Genomic DNA, 13,580 nt, shown 5'->3' with positions numbered 1-13,580 from the left:
CAATTAGAACAGAAAGATAAAGGATATCACGTGGTTATACTTATATTTGACTAATTCTAAAGCCAAGAAATAAGAAAGTATATAGGAATAATCCGTTTCCTGGTTTGCCCTGGTAAAGAAAGTCCATCGAACAAAACAGTTGACTTGTTGGCTTGTCCCGGAGTTGAGCCTACATGATATTATAGTACCGTATCCCAGCTGTCCCGAGTGGAAAATTTATACAAAAGCTTTCGCCATCCGCCAATGTAAATTACCAAAACCTAGTACTTCGCTCGCTCAAGATAATTTTATCAATCACCCAATCTTAATACCACCACCACTGGCACTTACCACACTTCCCGTGATCCAACGCGCATCCGAGCTGCAAAGGAGTCCTACTACATCCGCAACGTCGTCAGGTTGTCCAAAGCGTGGTATGCTTTGCGAGGGAAAGAACTCGTCCTGGAATTGTCGCACTGCTTGCGGTCCGCAATTGACAACAGCATCCGTCTCAGTCAAACCGACCGTCACAGCATTGGCTGTGGTTCCCTCCATAAAGGAATACCTTTCATCCCTTCCGCCAAAGGCCTGCGCCCATGTTCGACAAAGCGACTCGCCGGCTGACTTACCGGCCGCGTACATGAGCTGGTTGCTCCACGGCTGGCGTGACCGGATAGACGAAATGTAGATTATGCGGCTGTTTGGCATAAAGTAATGCCGGCGAACAAATTCTTCGACAATCATAACGGGCGTCTGTACATTGCCGAGTAAACTCCGCTGGATCTCATCGGTGCCCATCTCGCCAATAATGCCAGGGGTGGGGTCGCTAGCGCAGTTGACAAATATATCCACGCGGCCATTGAAAGACTTGCTAAGCTCATCGGCAATTGTACGGGCGCAGGTATGGGAGAAGATGTCTGCGATGAGTCCTTTGACCCTGAGACTTGCAGGCCTCACTCGTGACGCAGCTTCGAAGACACGGCTAGTGACTTCGTTGTCAAGGATTGATGAGATGCTTCTGGCGCCTGTGTCACTAGTGCAAGTCCCGAGGATGGAGCAACCCCGAGATGCAAGGTTGAAGGCAATTGCACGACCGATACCGCGGGATGCGCCGCTTATAACAGCGACTTTGTTGACGAGATCAAGTTCTCGCACACGAGACGTCTCTGCAGGTGGAAGTGGATCAGCAGACATAGTTTTGTCCCTTCTTTTCACCTAGATATCTTTAACAATCTGCAGAAGAAGCATCGAGGTTTCATCTGACTTTTTTCTTCTTACTCTACTTGCATCTCGGTTGTTGTGGCCGCTTCTTATTAGGCCCAGCTATCGTATCACGGAGGGCATTTGCTATTTCTATTCCCAGGTTCTCCACTCCTTTCTCCATCATGACTCACTGCCTGGCCTCCACTGAGAAGCAATCCAATCATATAATATTGAGCCAAAACTCTAGATCTCAAGTATTCTAATAGCATATCAGTGTGCAGCTCCTAGCTAGTCTTGGCAGCTTTTTCACATGAGAATGAGACCAGGTTCTGTTTAATTGAGAGGTCGAAACGTATCTCCGAATGACTTTCAGAAGTTTTGTGATTGGTCTTTTATGCCGAACTATGTCCGAGATCGGCCATAGAGTGCAGCTTAGTCGGGCAGTTTGATAATATTATCGAATGGGTTTTCCTATAGGACTATGGTGTTCGATGGTTATAATAGAAGCTTCTGCTGATATTGAAAGCTGTCAATTTCTGGAGAACTAGTGGTCTTCCCTTTTTGGAAGTTGGTGGGAGTGGGGTCAACCCCCTGTATAAGCTGAGTACTTGGCATCTACTTTAGGAAGTGGACAGGATACGTCATCTGTTATCGAATAGCTGAGCATCATATCCAATCATAAGCTATATAAGGTAGAACCTGCATTAAGGCTCTGAAAACAATGCAAAAGTACGTCAGTAGAGTTGCACACGGGTCGGGTTTTTGATAGGTCTCCCCGCACCCGACCCAAAACCCGCTAGGTTTAGGCCTCCTGGGTTACCCGCCAACACTAGGCTAAATCTAATTAGGTAAGATACTGTTTATTAGTTAGTTAATTATAGATCTTATCTAAATAGATCTAATATAAAAATCTTTTAAGCTCTATATCTCTATCAATTTTATATATAGAATTGATATTATATATATATATTCTAGATCTAAAAAAAATCTAAAAAATCGATATTATAATACCAAGAAAAACCCGCTCGGGTTCCCTGTACCCGGACCGGGTTGGGGCGGGTTCGGGTCGGGTCCAGCGGGGAACCCGTGCCACTCTATTAGTAACAGTCAGTATATTTAGACTATATACTCTATACATATTAAAGTACCGAAGAGCTCGGTCATATTCCCTTTCAGTACAATCAAGAACCGACCTTTTTATTTTAGAATTATTTTGATTCTCGAGTTTAATTGCCGTAAAGTCTTCAGGTAGTATAACAGTTACCGAATCTTACTGTCAGATAAGAATAATATCAACTGCTTATAAAATTATCGGGTTAAAGACACAAACTAGTAAAATAAAGAAAATTTAGAAGAACATTTAAAATGAAAAATAAAATAGACCTTATATTATTTATTACACTGGCAGCCTTCCTTTATATATAAATAAGAATATATTTTCTGGCCCTTCCGGTGAAGTATATTAAGGTCCCTGAAGGAGGCCGTGAAGGGCCACTAAGAGCGGCGAGACACCCACAACTGGCCTTAGGTGAGCACAATCATACCAATACTGTTGTATGTTTTTCTTTTTATATTTTTTTGCCTTGACGTGGTATATTTCAAAAAGTACGATTGACGGGCACACTCATGAAAGAATCGAAGCCTTTGTCTTTATCCCTGGTCTCGCATGGCTATGATCTCTGCACAATGTACACACTCAAACGACCCAGGTGATTGGACCCCGTTGGGATGTTTTCTATGCGAGCCTCTCAGGATCTGGTCCATATTGGCTCAGTTCTTATTAAACAAATGATTTGTGGGAGAAAATAGAAAGTGCCAAAAGCGATGAAGACCCGGCCCGATATAGCTTGGCATGAATGCGTTTGCGTTCCAAATATCTCGGTGATAGCTCGACAAGTTGCGTAAGGATAATTGAGGAGTAGAATAATCTCGGGGTTTCGAGTGAAATTGGAAATTTATCGTATTCGAGCGAGGGAGAACGAGGAGTATACTTAGGCCATGAAAGGAGAGAGTGATAGGGATACATATCAAGATATGTTATTCCCCAAGCTTTCCGACCCAAGCTAGTCACATAAAAAACTATGGTACGCATACACAGGGACCTAGCTGAAGCATTTCTGAAAATGCTTAATTTTATATGTCAGGCCTAATCAAGAGAACCAGCAGCGGTGCCAAGTATTATCTAGTCTGAATTTAAAAGCTTCAGATCTGGTGGGTGAGTTAATATGTAGATCTTCATCCCGTAGTTCCTTGATATTGATAATAACCCATGGTCGATAGTCGAAAACTAAAATAATTTAAGTGTGAACTATATTAGGCCTTCCGATCCAGCCAAAAGACAGTATTGACTAGGCGAATAGCTACTGACTAACCGGCGAAATCCGGTTTGGCTGCGACCTCCTGCTCCAGGCAATTGTTATCTAGTCCTGAGAGCGTCGCCCGCTGATCACCTCGCTTCGTGTAGATTTGATTACATTATTGGTTCGCTGCCCCGCCTCCCGCTGCACTAGAAGCTGCCCCTCTGGCCATATGGGCTGCCACGCCTCGTCTAGTGGTGGACTCGGTGGACTTCCCCTCCTGTAAAGAAGGCTAGTTAGGGCCATGATCTCATGAATGACGAATTGAGTGGGGCAAAACTAGCTGAGCCACGGCATGATGAGCTGTACGTGCAGATCCTCAATCTGCCTGATCTGCAGCGAGACACTATATATATTCCTGTATTGTCAAGCAAAGTCTCAATTATTCTAGTGCCGCAAGTATTTTCTGGATATTCAACTTAACAGGCTTGCTGCTATCTGACAATGTCTCAGAAGGTGAGATATACCCAACTTGACAGCTGCTATTAGTATTCATTTGTATATAGCAAATTTCAGTCACGTTTGAAGGTATAGACAGTTGGGAAGACAGTCGCGAAAAGGTTGATGAGTATGTTGGAACTCAAAGGTCCGAGGGACGACTTGAGATACGCTATGGCTGACACTCTTAGCACCCTTGCGGAACTGACGGGAACCAACGAATACCCTGCAACTAGAAGTTTACCGCCTATAATATTTGGCATTGAGTATGGCTCCTACAAGACTATCTTTGCTATGTATCTTATGGATGAACTGGCCCTAATCTTTCGACGGAATCTAGGATTAGTGAAGAAGGTATTGGACGATTGAGAAGTATTGATGGGGTAGTTGTCAGGGTGCACGACGAAAAAGACCATGATTAGTTGATTATCTGCTACCTACATGTGTCTCAACTACAAGTGCGGCCTCACATGGTTCGTTCCCGGCCGGACTGGAACGCTGGCGATGATTTTGGGAATTGTGTTTTCCATTCAGGATCGGGGGCTGACTGAGCACGTCGCTACAATGTTGAATAGCGATATTAGGTGATATATGGCCAATGCAGTGCCCACTGTTGTGGAGTTACCTTTTTACGTTTCTATCTAAATATGTATAACCGGCAATGATAGACGATAGGGTATAGTTCCTCAAATCACAAATATAAATTAAATTCCGATCTTTACCGACATGCAGGTGCGCTAGGGCTAGGTAGGATTTTGTGGAGAGGTCGCGGGATTTTTAATGACATTATGCCAATGTTGCTGGATCTCCAAATGCAGACTCTCCATAGCCCAGGCACTCGTGAAACACCTATATCTCAAGGCATGTGCGGAGTTTAACCGGGAGATAGGGAGTCGCTCGACGAGTACACGTCGTTCTTTGGCGTCACCAAAATTAGATCGAGCGTCCCCGTAGGGCCGTGCTAAAATTTATTTTGATCAGCCAAATTCCTCCTATTTCTTCTTGGGATACTTTTTATAGATTACAAAAGTTTTAACCTTAACTGGAGATTTCGACCTTGCGCAGACCATAGTTACCGAAATACCCAGTGACTCTATACCAGAGCCTGTCTCACAATAAAACTTCTATTATTACAGCTTAGTATAGACTCAGCAATTTGCTTTCGACGTTATAATCACTATTATTGATATAGAGATCATCACCTACCTGTGTAAGACATTTACTGTGTTTCTGACTATCTCAATCTGTGACCGCCCCGTCTCTCCTGATCTATCTGTACCCTCGAAATATCCCACGAGAGTATTCAGTTTACTAGGATTGATAAACTGTCTCATCAAAGCGACCATACTATTGTTATAAATAGGATTAAGAAAGACACTGCAATCGCCTTCTACTATCTGTATATATTCACTATAAAATATAAACCTATATTTGCAGACTCGGAAGGTATCTAGACTATAGATTTACCTCAGCTCTGCTATAATAATCTTTAATCAATATATACTAATTCAGGTTCCCTTTTCTACTGTACTCTCTTTTTGGTATCTTTTCTTTTCAACGGCTATTACCCAAGTGTACATATAACAGACCTTATTCTTCACAGCAAACTTATACCTTTCAACAGGTATCTTTTTATATCTTCTATATTATCTATCGGGCTGACTTTCAGCTTAAATATTGTCTTGAACAATGCAGAATACATATTCTTGAGTATTGCGTTTATCCAAATATTCAAGATTTGTCTACAATACTCATAATATACACTTTGATACCCGATGTATTATAGTAGAAATATTAACACCAAATAAAAAATAGGCAATTAGTTCTGTGATCATGCTCCTAATCGGTAGCACCCTCGATCTATCCCAAATCAACCCCCCCCAAATCTTGGCAACAGTCTGTATTATATGCGCTGGCTTTTCATTTTTTCATACCGAGAAACGCAATTAAAATTCTGGGAATCATAATTCAATGCGCAGGCATTGGCTGCGAAGCAATCAGGCTTGCTTTGTTCGAGCTCCCCCTCGGTCCATTAAGGACAAGAATGAATTTACTGACAGCACTCTACCACTTCGCACCTGTCTGCTCGACATTTTGTCTATTGGGCGCCGCTATTGTCGAAGGTCCGCATGTTTTCTTTGACAGTCTTGGCAGGTGGGAGCGTTTATGCTATCCTTCAATTGCGCTGTTGCCTTTGGCCTCAATCTCTCGATTGTTTTCCGGATTCGTCACATGTCATCCCTTACTTTGACAGTTTGCGGAATTCCAAAGGCTGTGCTTACCATGATTGTACCGACTCATCTTTGGGGGGGAGAGAGTAAGCTTTATGCAAATTTCTGGCTTTACAATGGCCAGCGTTGGCGTTGTCTATTACTCGCAGTTGGATATACGGAAAGATAAGAGAGCTGCCAACGTTAGGAATGAAGCTGGAGAAGGATCACAAGAGCTGCGAGTTAGAGGTATACCTACTGAAAAAAAGGAGCCTTCGGCCCTCATGCCGCTCATATTCTCTACCGAGATGCATCACATATCAGACAGTAGATCTGGTAGTAGCGTCGAGACCTCAGAGGTGGAGATACCGAAGCTGGTTTTCACCGTTGCTGTAGTTTTTTGGGCATTCATGCCTCCCTCATGGACTGTGCCTACAAAATTCATGCGCCAAGTACGATTCCAGTCCATGGCGCATAGCATAATAGGTTGTACATCTGAGGCGCTATCAATTCTAGAACCATCGATAAATATCCATAGTATGAGGGCGCACTCAGTCCATGTTTCAAGCACAACCAGCCCCAGGCGCTTCAAGAGCCCCTCAGGCAAGTTATAGTCCCGCCCAGATTTGTCTTCCTTGTGTAAATGACCCTGCAACACCGCACCTAGATGAGTGACCGCAGCTTACCGATGGGCTCCTGAGAGCAATTGTTTTTCCACTCGAATTAATGGCTAATACCGGCACCAGGTTATTTTTAATTTTACGTTAAGAAACTGAAGACAAATAGCGAAAAGAAGCAATAATTAGTAGTGAGCAACCGCTTCGAAAACCCGATACTGAGCAGTATAAGAAACAGTGCATGTAGGTCCAGAGAAATGGTGAATTTGATTGAATGCGCCTCTGCGTCGGAAAAGATCGATATCGCGATGTTTTTATTCATACTGTGGCCCCTTCTGAGATGGACTCGCCTTGTCCAAGGTGTCCATAGGAAGCTGACTCGTTGAAACACTATCGCTTACAATATCACCGAGGCGGATCGCCCGTTCTTTCAGCAGTTATGGCCTTTCTAATCCACTCAATGTAGAAGCACCGAGTGGAATATCGAAGGTCGCCGAAGCTCGCGTCATGGATGATATATACTCTAGGGTATCCGGGTTTTGAGTGAGGAAGCCAAGGACGGCCAGGACAACCCTATCAATAATCATAACCACCGTTGTCGCAAGGGAGACCATGAGCCATGCCCAGTTAACCACACACGTCGGAGACAGCGTTGAATCACTGAATGTACCAGTGCCATACGCCAACACTTATATCATGAACTCAAAAGGATCCTCTAGAGTATTTGATATAACACTAGATTATTTATTTTCATAAAAAGAAAGAACAGTTACAACATTAACACCGCACAACAGCAATTCTAAAATATTCAAAAACCTTTGCTTTTCTCGCCTACTCTATAACTGCGTTTTTCATCCGAGCTACTCCGGACAGCATCAATTATTACCCAGAGGGCTGTACAAGTCCTACTCACCGCCCACCACTCCAGAAACACAACTGCGGAATTATCACCGGAGCTGCTTTGTGGCTGGCACGAGTTACAAACATTGTTTGAGGAGTTCAAGTCCAGTGGGAACATGAGACGGGTGTTGGCAGGAAGTGCGCGACTCACTTGACCCCAAAAACCCCCGACGACCTCTGATGATATAAGGTATAGGTTTAAGTGCATCCACAGCCTCAACCCAGTTATTTTTGCCCCTTGTTTTACGTTTCAAATTGAGGGAAAAAGCTGCCTAACGAAGCAAGAAAAGGCCGGTCTCGATCTTGCTGGGATAGCCATGATACCTTTACCATTTTAGTTCAAAACCGTCTTTGAATCGGACTCGTATAGCTCTCCAGCCGATCTACGATATTGATTAATTGGGTTTGTTCGATACTTTGGCATAAAAAGTCACGAGTAGTAATACTTGACAAATCGGGAGGTCTTACGGGTCGGCGGGTACGGCTTGGAAAAACCAATTTTGATATTGATGGAAAGCTGAATTATCTGCAGGAAGGGATGGATAAGTCTGGAGTATGACAATCTTCAAGGCAGCGTATGTGCCTGACACATATTGGGAGTGCGATAGGTCTGAGGCATTGAACCGTCTTTGGATTCCATCCTTCCTCCCAATATCACTTTGTTCTATAGCTTGACCTCGTGGCAGGTAATGGCTAACTGTGTCTCTTGGAAGTATGGCCAGAGACTTACAATGCTAACTTCGAATAACCCTTGTGGCCTCGCGGGCTTCGATCATATATCGGCACTTTGATCGAAGCCAAGGGCCGTGATGCTGGAGCAAGAACGGAATGGGAATGCACCCTAGCGCTAGAAACGCTGGCACTGATGACGCCCACTGGATGCCAAGTGTCTCATACATCCTGGGTGTGAATAAAGGAAAGACAGCCCCCAGGACAGATCGGAAGACAGAACTGGCTGCTAGACTGGACGCGGCGAAGATAGAATACGAGTCCACCAGATAGTGGCTCATACTAATGAAAATACAGACCAAGCCGAAACCGAAGAGCGCAGTGCCAATACACCCGACGATAAAATGGACGGATGGAAAGTTTGTCCACGCGAATATGAATAATCCGAGTGGAATAGCGATCGCACCAATCATTGCCGGATGCAATCTTTGCTCAGCTGTAGTGGTGTTGTCTGCGCTATGAAGGATTGTCTGTGCGCGCCGGTGGTCATGGAAGGAATATACAACTCCAAAGACCATGCCAACCAGAACGGCTAGGAAGGGAAGGGTCGCAATACCGGCTGTGCATCCCCGCATTCCATGATAGACGAGGGGAAATGCTGCGAAGAGGAGGTATAAAATACCATACACAATGGCGAGATAGATCGAAATAAGAAGAACAACTGGTTCGAATATCAAGAGTAACCATGGCCTGACCATGGCTGTTTTCACGAGCAAGAAGTGGGGAGACTGTGACTCCTCAAGCTTGCTGCGGTACTCTTTCCCCGTGCGTACAGAGTAAATTCGCGCTCGTCGCCGGAGAAGAACGGGGGAATAGGTCTCCGGGATGATAAGACTGCTGGCGATCCAAAGTACACCGGACATGATCGCGATGAAACGCTGGATCCATCTCCATCCCTTTGTCATGCCAATGAAACTTCCGATAATCGGGCCGAGGGTAGGGCCAAAGAACAAACTTGCTGTAAAGATGCTCATCGGAGTATTTCTTTCATCCGGCGAGAAAAGATCCGCAATTACCCCACCTGTGTTCACTAGCGAGGAGGATCCAAATGCTCCTGCAAAGAATCGACACAAGAGGAGGGTCGGTATGTTGGGTGAGCATGCAGCTCCAATATTGAAAGCTGTGAATGCGGCGAATGTTCCAATAAAGACAGCCTGTCGGCCCAGGATCTCGCTGAGGGATGCCCAAAGGAGTGGGCCAACAGCAAAACACATGACAAACAGGGTCACCCCAAGGTAGGCTGTGGTGGATGAAATGCCATACTCCTGGACTAGCTGCGGCACGGCGCCGGTATAGGCCGATGATGCCAATGCTACCGACAAAGTGGAGAGGGCGAGTATTATTGTAAAGACCCACTTCCTTGCCCTTGAGAAGCAATGAGGGTCGGCAGGGTCGTTCGAGGCCCATTGTACCATGAATGGGTCATCACCAGTGCCTGTACCTTCGTAGGCCTGCGAGAGGAGATCTTGCCTGACATGTCCTTGGTCAAACATAGATTGGTAAAAGGATATCCCACGGACAATGGGATTCTGCTGTCCTCCACAGCCATTTCTCATAGGCGAATCTGCCATCATGCACCGCATACGTGTCTATGGTAGGAATGATCAAGAACATTGTTTCACTTCCACGACTTCGCGCTGGAAATATTCCGCGATATACGCCAGCGTTTGTCATCACAATTAATAGGAGCAAAGCGTCAATTCTACCATACGGCCATTTCAACAGACAGGAATAGCCGAACGGAGTCGATCAAACCGGGTGGGTTGACGGGTTGATCAAGGCCGGTCACTCAGTTCACGTAATGCCAAGACACAGGCCCAGCTGATGGGCGATTTTTATACCCAAATCAGACTGAGAGATGGATCAGATAAGATCATGTCTATTTTCAATGTAACCCTAGAGACCTAGACTAGCAGACGCTACAGTTAGTCGAATGCGATGACGTCGCCTCTCGGAAGCTGAGACGATGGCCGGCTATCATGATCGAGCACCGGAAGAGTATATCTCCTCTTGTCATGCGACTCTTGATGTAACCATGACAAGATATCGGTGTGTTTTGTTCGTAGGGGAAATTGCATATAAAGTTAGGGAGAGCGAAGAGAAACCCGAAACAAGATCGTTGAATCATCAGGGGCAGAAGGACCAGCAATCGACACAACTGTATTCTTATTCAACATGGGATCCTTCATTACAAGCGACCAATCCAACCAAGGAAACCCCAAAGATGGAATCCCTTGGTACCTTGATACTCTTGAACGTGTCCCTCCATTGGCGCAGCGTGTCTTAGAGGAGTACGCTGGACTGAAGCCGGAGGAGGTCAAAGAACACGTTCTGGAAATTGTAAGGCCCCTTTGAAATTCTGAGAGAGCTGCTTCACTGACTGGCTATTAAAAGCGCGAGAAAGCCTGGAAATCGTCCCCATATCCATGTGTTGGACTCTTTCGATTCCTCGACTTCTCTCTTCCCGATTCACCACTATATAGCGAAGTGCTTGATCGAGTCAAATACGGAGAGAAGCTGTTAGACTTCGGCTGCTGTTTTGGTCATGATATTCGAGTCTTGATCACAGATGGGGCGCCCGCTGAGAACCTCTATGCTGCGGAGCTCAATGCAACCTTTTTGGATCTTGGGTTTGAGCTATTCCGTGACCGAGATACTATCAAGTCTACGTTCTACACGGCAAATGTCTTTGATGAGAACGACAAGCTCCGTGACGAGAGATTGGATAGCTTCGAGATAATCCACACTGGTTCCTTTCTGCATCTCTTTTCCTGGGACGGCCAGAAGAAAGCGGCCCTTGCCCTCCTGAGGCTTCTTAAAAAGCAGAAGGGATCGCTGATTGTCGGACGTCAACACGGCAGCACAACGGCCAAGGAGGTGCACAATTATCTCTACAAACCGACCAAGGAGAACGAGGCCAATGGACGACTAGCCACCTTTTTTAACCATGATGCAGAGAGTTTCCAACGGCTTTGGGACGAGATTGGGGAGGCGACAGGATTGGAATTTGAGGTGAAAACTGAATGGGGCACTTGGGGCTCTGCGAATGGAATGGATCCGGCGTACTATAATCTTTGGTCGTGGGAGGATAAGGAGACTCTGCGTTTCAAGTTTTGGGTTCGAGTGATCTAGAGTGCATTGACCGGGGGTTATTATGGCGCAAGAGAGCGGACGGGGTGAGAGATACTGGAAGAAACAGTATGTGGTTAGTTCATATCCTAGAACGGTGTGACCACTCGGTTTAGAAATGGATGGTCTTTCAAAAGGCGACCAGAGCCACCATGCGCTACAGCCCTGGATCAATGGTAATGCCACATTTCGACACTAAACTTTACCCACCTACGTTTAAATGAACCCCATATATCGCCCGGTGGGAATAACAACCGTTTATGGCTCGCCAGCCTTGCCTTCTGAGACGCTCTTCTAAGCGCCGAGACTAGACTGGAATTGGCTCTAGTCTTACATGGCGGCTGTGATAAAACAATGATTCGGACCATCAAGCTTTACGGTTGTCTCCGCCTGCGACTGCGCCGGTTGCTGCATCTATTCCTTCTCCGCTAAAGCGACACGTGATGGTCCTGCGAAAATAGCTAGCTTGGAGACTAGAAGCCAAACGCTGATGTCAAATCCACAGCTCATCCAAGACTTTGAGGATGCCGAGCAAGTATAATGTTTGCTATTCCTTCCCAGAGTGTAAAGGACTAGGCTTATCAGAGGCTATATCTAAGCAGCGGATTCATGGATTAGTCAGATCATGTCCTCTACGGAGCCGCGTGCAGATAGGCTTCCTACTTACAAGGGACTACGCTCCTCATGAGATCAACAAGAATGAGATAGTGATAGTGGGGTATATCGTCCTTCTATGTGCTCCTCTGATCGATATGATAGTTGTCGTGTAGTCTATAAGCCTACACTGCAGCCCTCCCATTGGCCCAGATTTGATATTGCTATATACTTGGATTGGTGTTTGGGTCCATGCAGTCGATTCGGCTGGCCTGTATCTGGCGGCAAATGATTGGTCGATGACTAATAGAACATAACGTATTTCACTAGCGAGCGCCGCACACCAACGAGCGCCGCACCTCTTCAAAAATCTACACGTCGTTTTGCCTCCCTTAATTCAACCACCCACCATGCCTCCAAAACGGCGTCAAAATCGAAGAGAATCAATTGAGCAGAAGGATAGAATCCTACTAGCAGTTTCTGCTTTAAAAAATCAAGCAATTCGCAGTTTTCGTGAAGCAGCTCGTATTTATAATATCTATAAAAGAACTCTGCGGTGATAATAGAATAACTTCCCGCTCAGAAACACACACCAATAATTATAAATTAACTTAAAATAAAGAGGATTTACTTGTACAATAGATTCTATTACTAGATCGACATAGAGTATCTCCTAGACTATCAGATATACGAGAAATAGCTAATCTTCTTCTTACTGACTGCGGTACTATATCTATTTAATTAGTCGGAGTAAACTGGACTACCAAATTTACTAAACACCGTAATAAAGTGAAATCCTGCTTTTCTCGACAATATGATTATTGATATACTAAATGTGAAGATCCTAAAGCAATTCAAGAGTAGTTTAACCGTGTACAAATTATGATAATACAATATGAGATTGTACAGGAAGATATCTATAATCTTGACAAAACTGGCTTTGTTATAGGTCTAATAACTAATACTTGAGTAGTTACTAGAGCTGATTACTATAGAAAAGCACTTCTTGTATAGCTAGGTAATTGGGAATAGGTTACTTTTATTGAGTATATTAACTCTACTGGCTGGGTGCTTCCTCCCTGTATTATCTTCAAAGGGAAGATCCATATAGAGAGCTAGTATTAAGATTCAAAGCTTTTATCTAGTAACAGGATTAAAGTGAGTCCTAATAGATAGACTACTAATAAAATAGGCCTTCGCTGGCTTAAAAATCTCTTTATTTCTGCTACTACTAGTTGTATAACTGGGAAATATCGTCTTTTAGTTATAGATAGCTATGGCAGTCATCTTACACCTCAGTTTGATCAGATATACAGTGAGAATAATATTATTCTTATCTATATACCTGTGTATTCTTCCAACAAGCTACAGCCTTTAGATATATACTGTTTTCGGTCTCTAAAAGGCGCGTACAGCGATTTAGT

General features: G+C 44.6%; 4 protein-coding genes across 4 annotated transcripts; 2 read left to right on the top strand and 2 right to left on the bottom strand.

Annotated features, from left to right (window-relative positions):
* Positions 1-168: 168 nt before the first annotated feature.
* Positions 169-1,225, bottom strand: BDV27DRAFT_121510 (SDR family NAD(P)-dependent oxidoreductase). Its single transcript, XM_032065383.1, has one exon. The coding sequence runs from the start codon at positions 1,171-1,173 to the stop codon at positions 295-297; it is 879 nt and encodes a 292-aa protein (XP_031932096.1). The 5' UTR covers positions 1,174-1,225; the 3' UTR covers positions 169-294.
* Positions 1,226-3,959: 2,734 nt separating this feature from the next.
* BDV27DRAFT_121509 (uncharacterized protein) lies at positions 3,960-4,589 on the top strand (the record flags this gene model as incomplete). Its single annotated transcript, XM_032065382.1, has 4 exons — positions 3,960-3,995; positions 4,046-4,107; positions 4,169-4,243; positions 4,318-4,589. Coding segments are annotated over exons 1-4 (227 nt in total), but the record flags the coding sequence as incomplete, so codon positions are not given.
* A 3,849-nt stretch (positions 4,590-8,438) lies between these two features.
* On the bottom strand, positions 8,439-10,004 carry BDV27DRAFT_153468 (MFS transporter; the record flags this gene model as incomplete). The annotated part of the gene is made up of 1 exon (XM_032071790.1): positions 8,439-10,004. The coding sequence occupies one exon, from the start codon at positions 10,002-10,004 to the stop codon at positions 8,439-8,441; it is 1,566 nt and encodes a 521-aa protein (XP_031932094.1).
* A 604-nt stretch (positions 10,005-10,608) lies between these two features.
* Positions 10,609-11,565, top strand: BDV27DRAFT_153467 (uncharacterized protein; the record flags this gene model as incomplete). The annotated part of the gene is made up of 2 exons (XM_032071789.1): positions 10,609-10,773; positions 10,828-11,565. The coding sequence occupies 2 exons, from the start codon at positions 10,609-10,611 to the stop codon at positions 11,563-11,565; spliced, it is 903 nt and encodes a 300-aa protein (XP_031932093.1).
* Between the last annotated feature and the right edge of the window lie 2,015 nt (positions 11,566-13,580).

Source organism: Aspergillus caelatus, assembly GCF_009193585.1.
Source record: "Aspergillus caelatus strain CBS 763.97 unplaced genomic scaffold BDV27scaffold_16, whole genome shotgun sequence".
Lineage (NCBI taxonomy): Eukaryota > Fungi > Ascomycota > Eurotiomycetes > Eurotiales > Aspergillaceae > Aspergillus > Aspergillus caelatus.
This window is presented reverse-complemented; position numbering and strand designations above follow the sequence as displayed.

Excerpts from the sequence above, each read along its gene's own strand:
- BDV27DRAFT_121510 (XM_032065383.1), bottom strand. The coding sequence starts at position 1,173 with ATGTCTGCTGATCCACTTCCACCTGCAGAGACGTCTCGTGTGCGAGAA.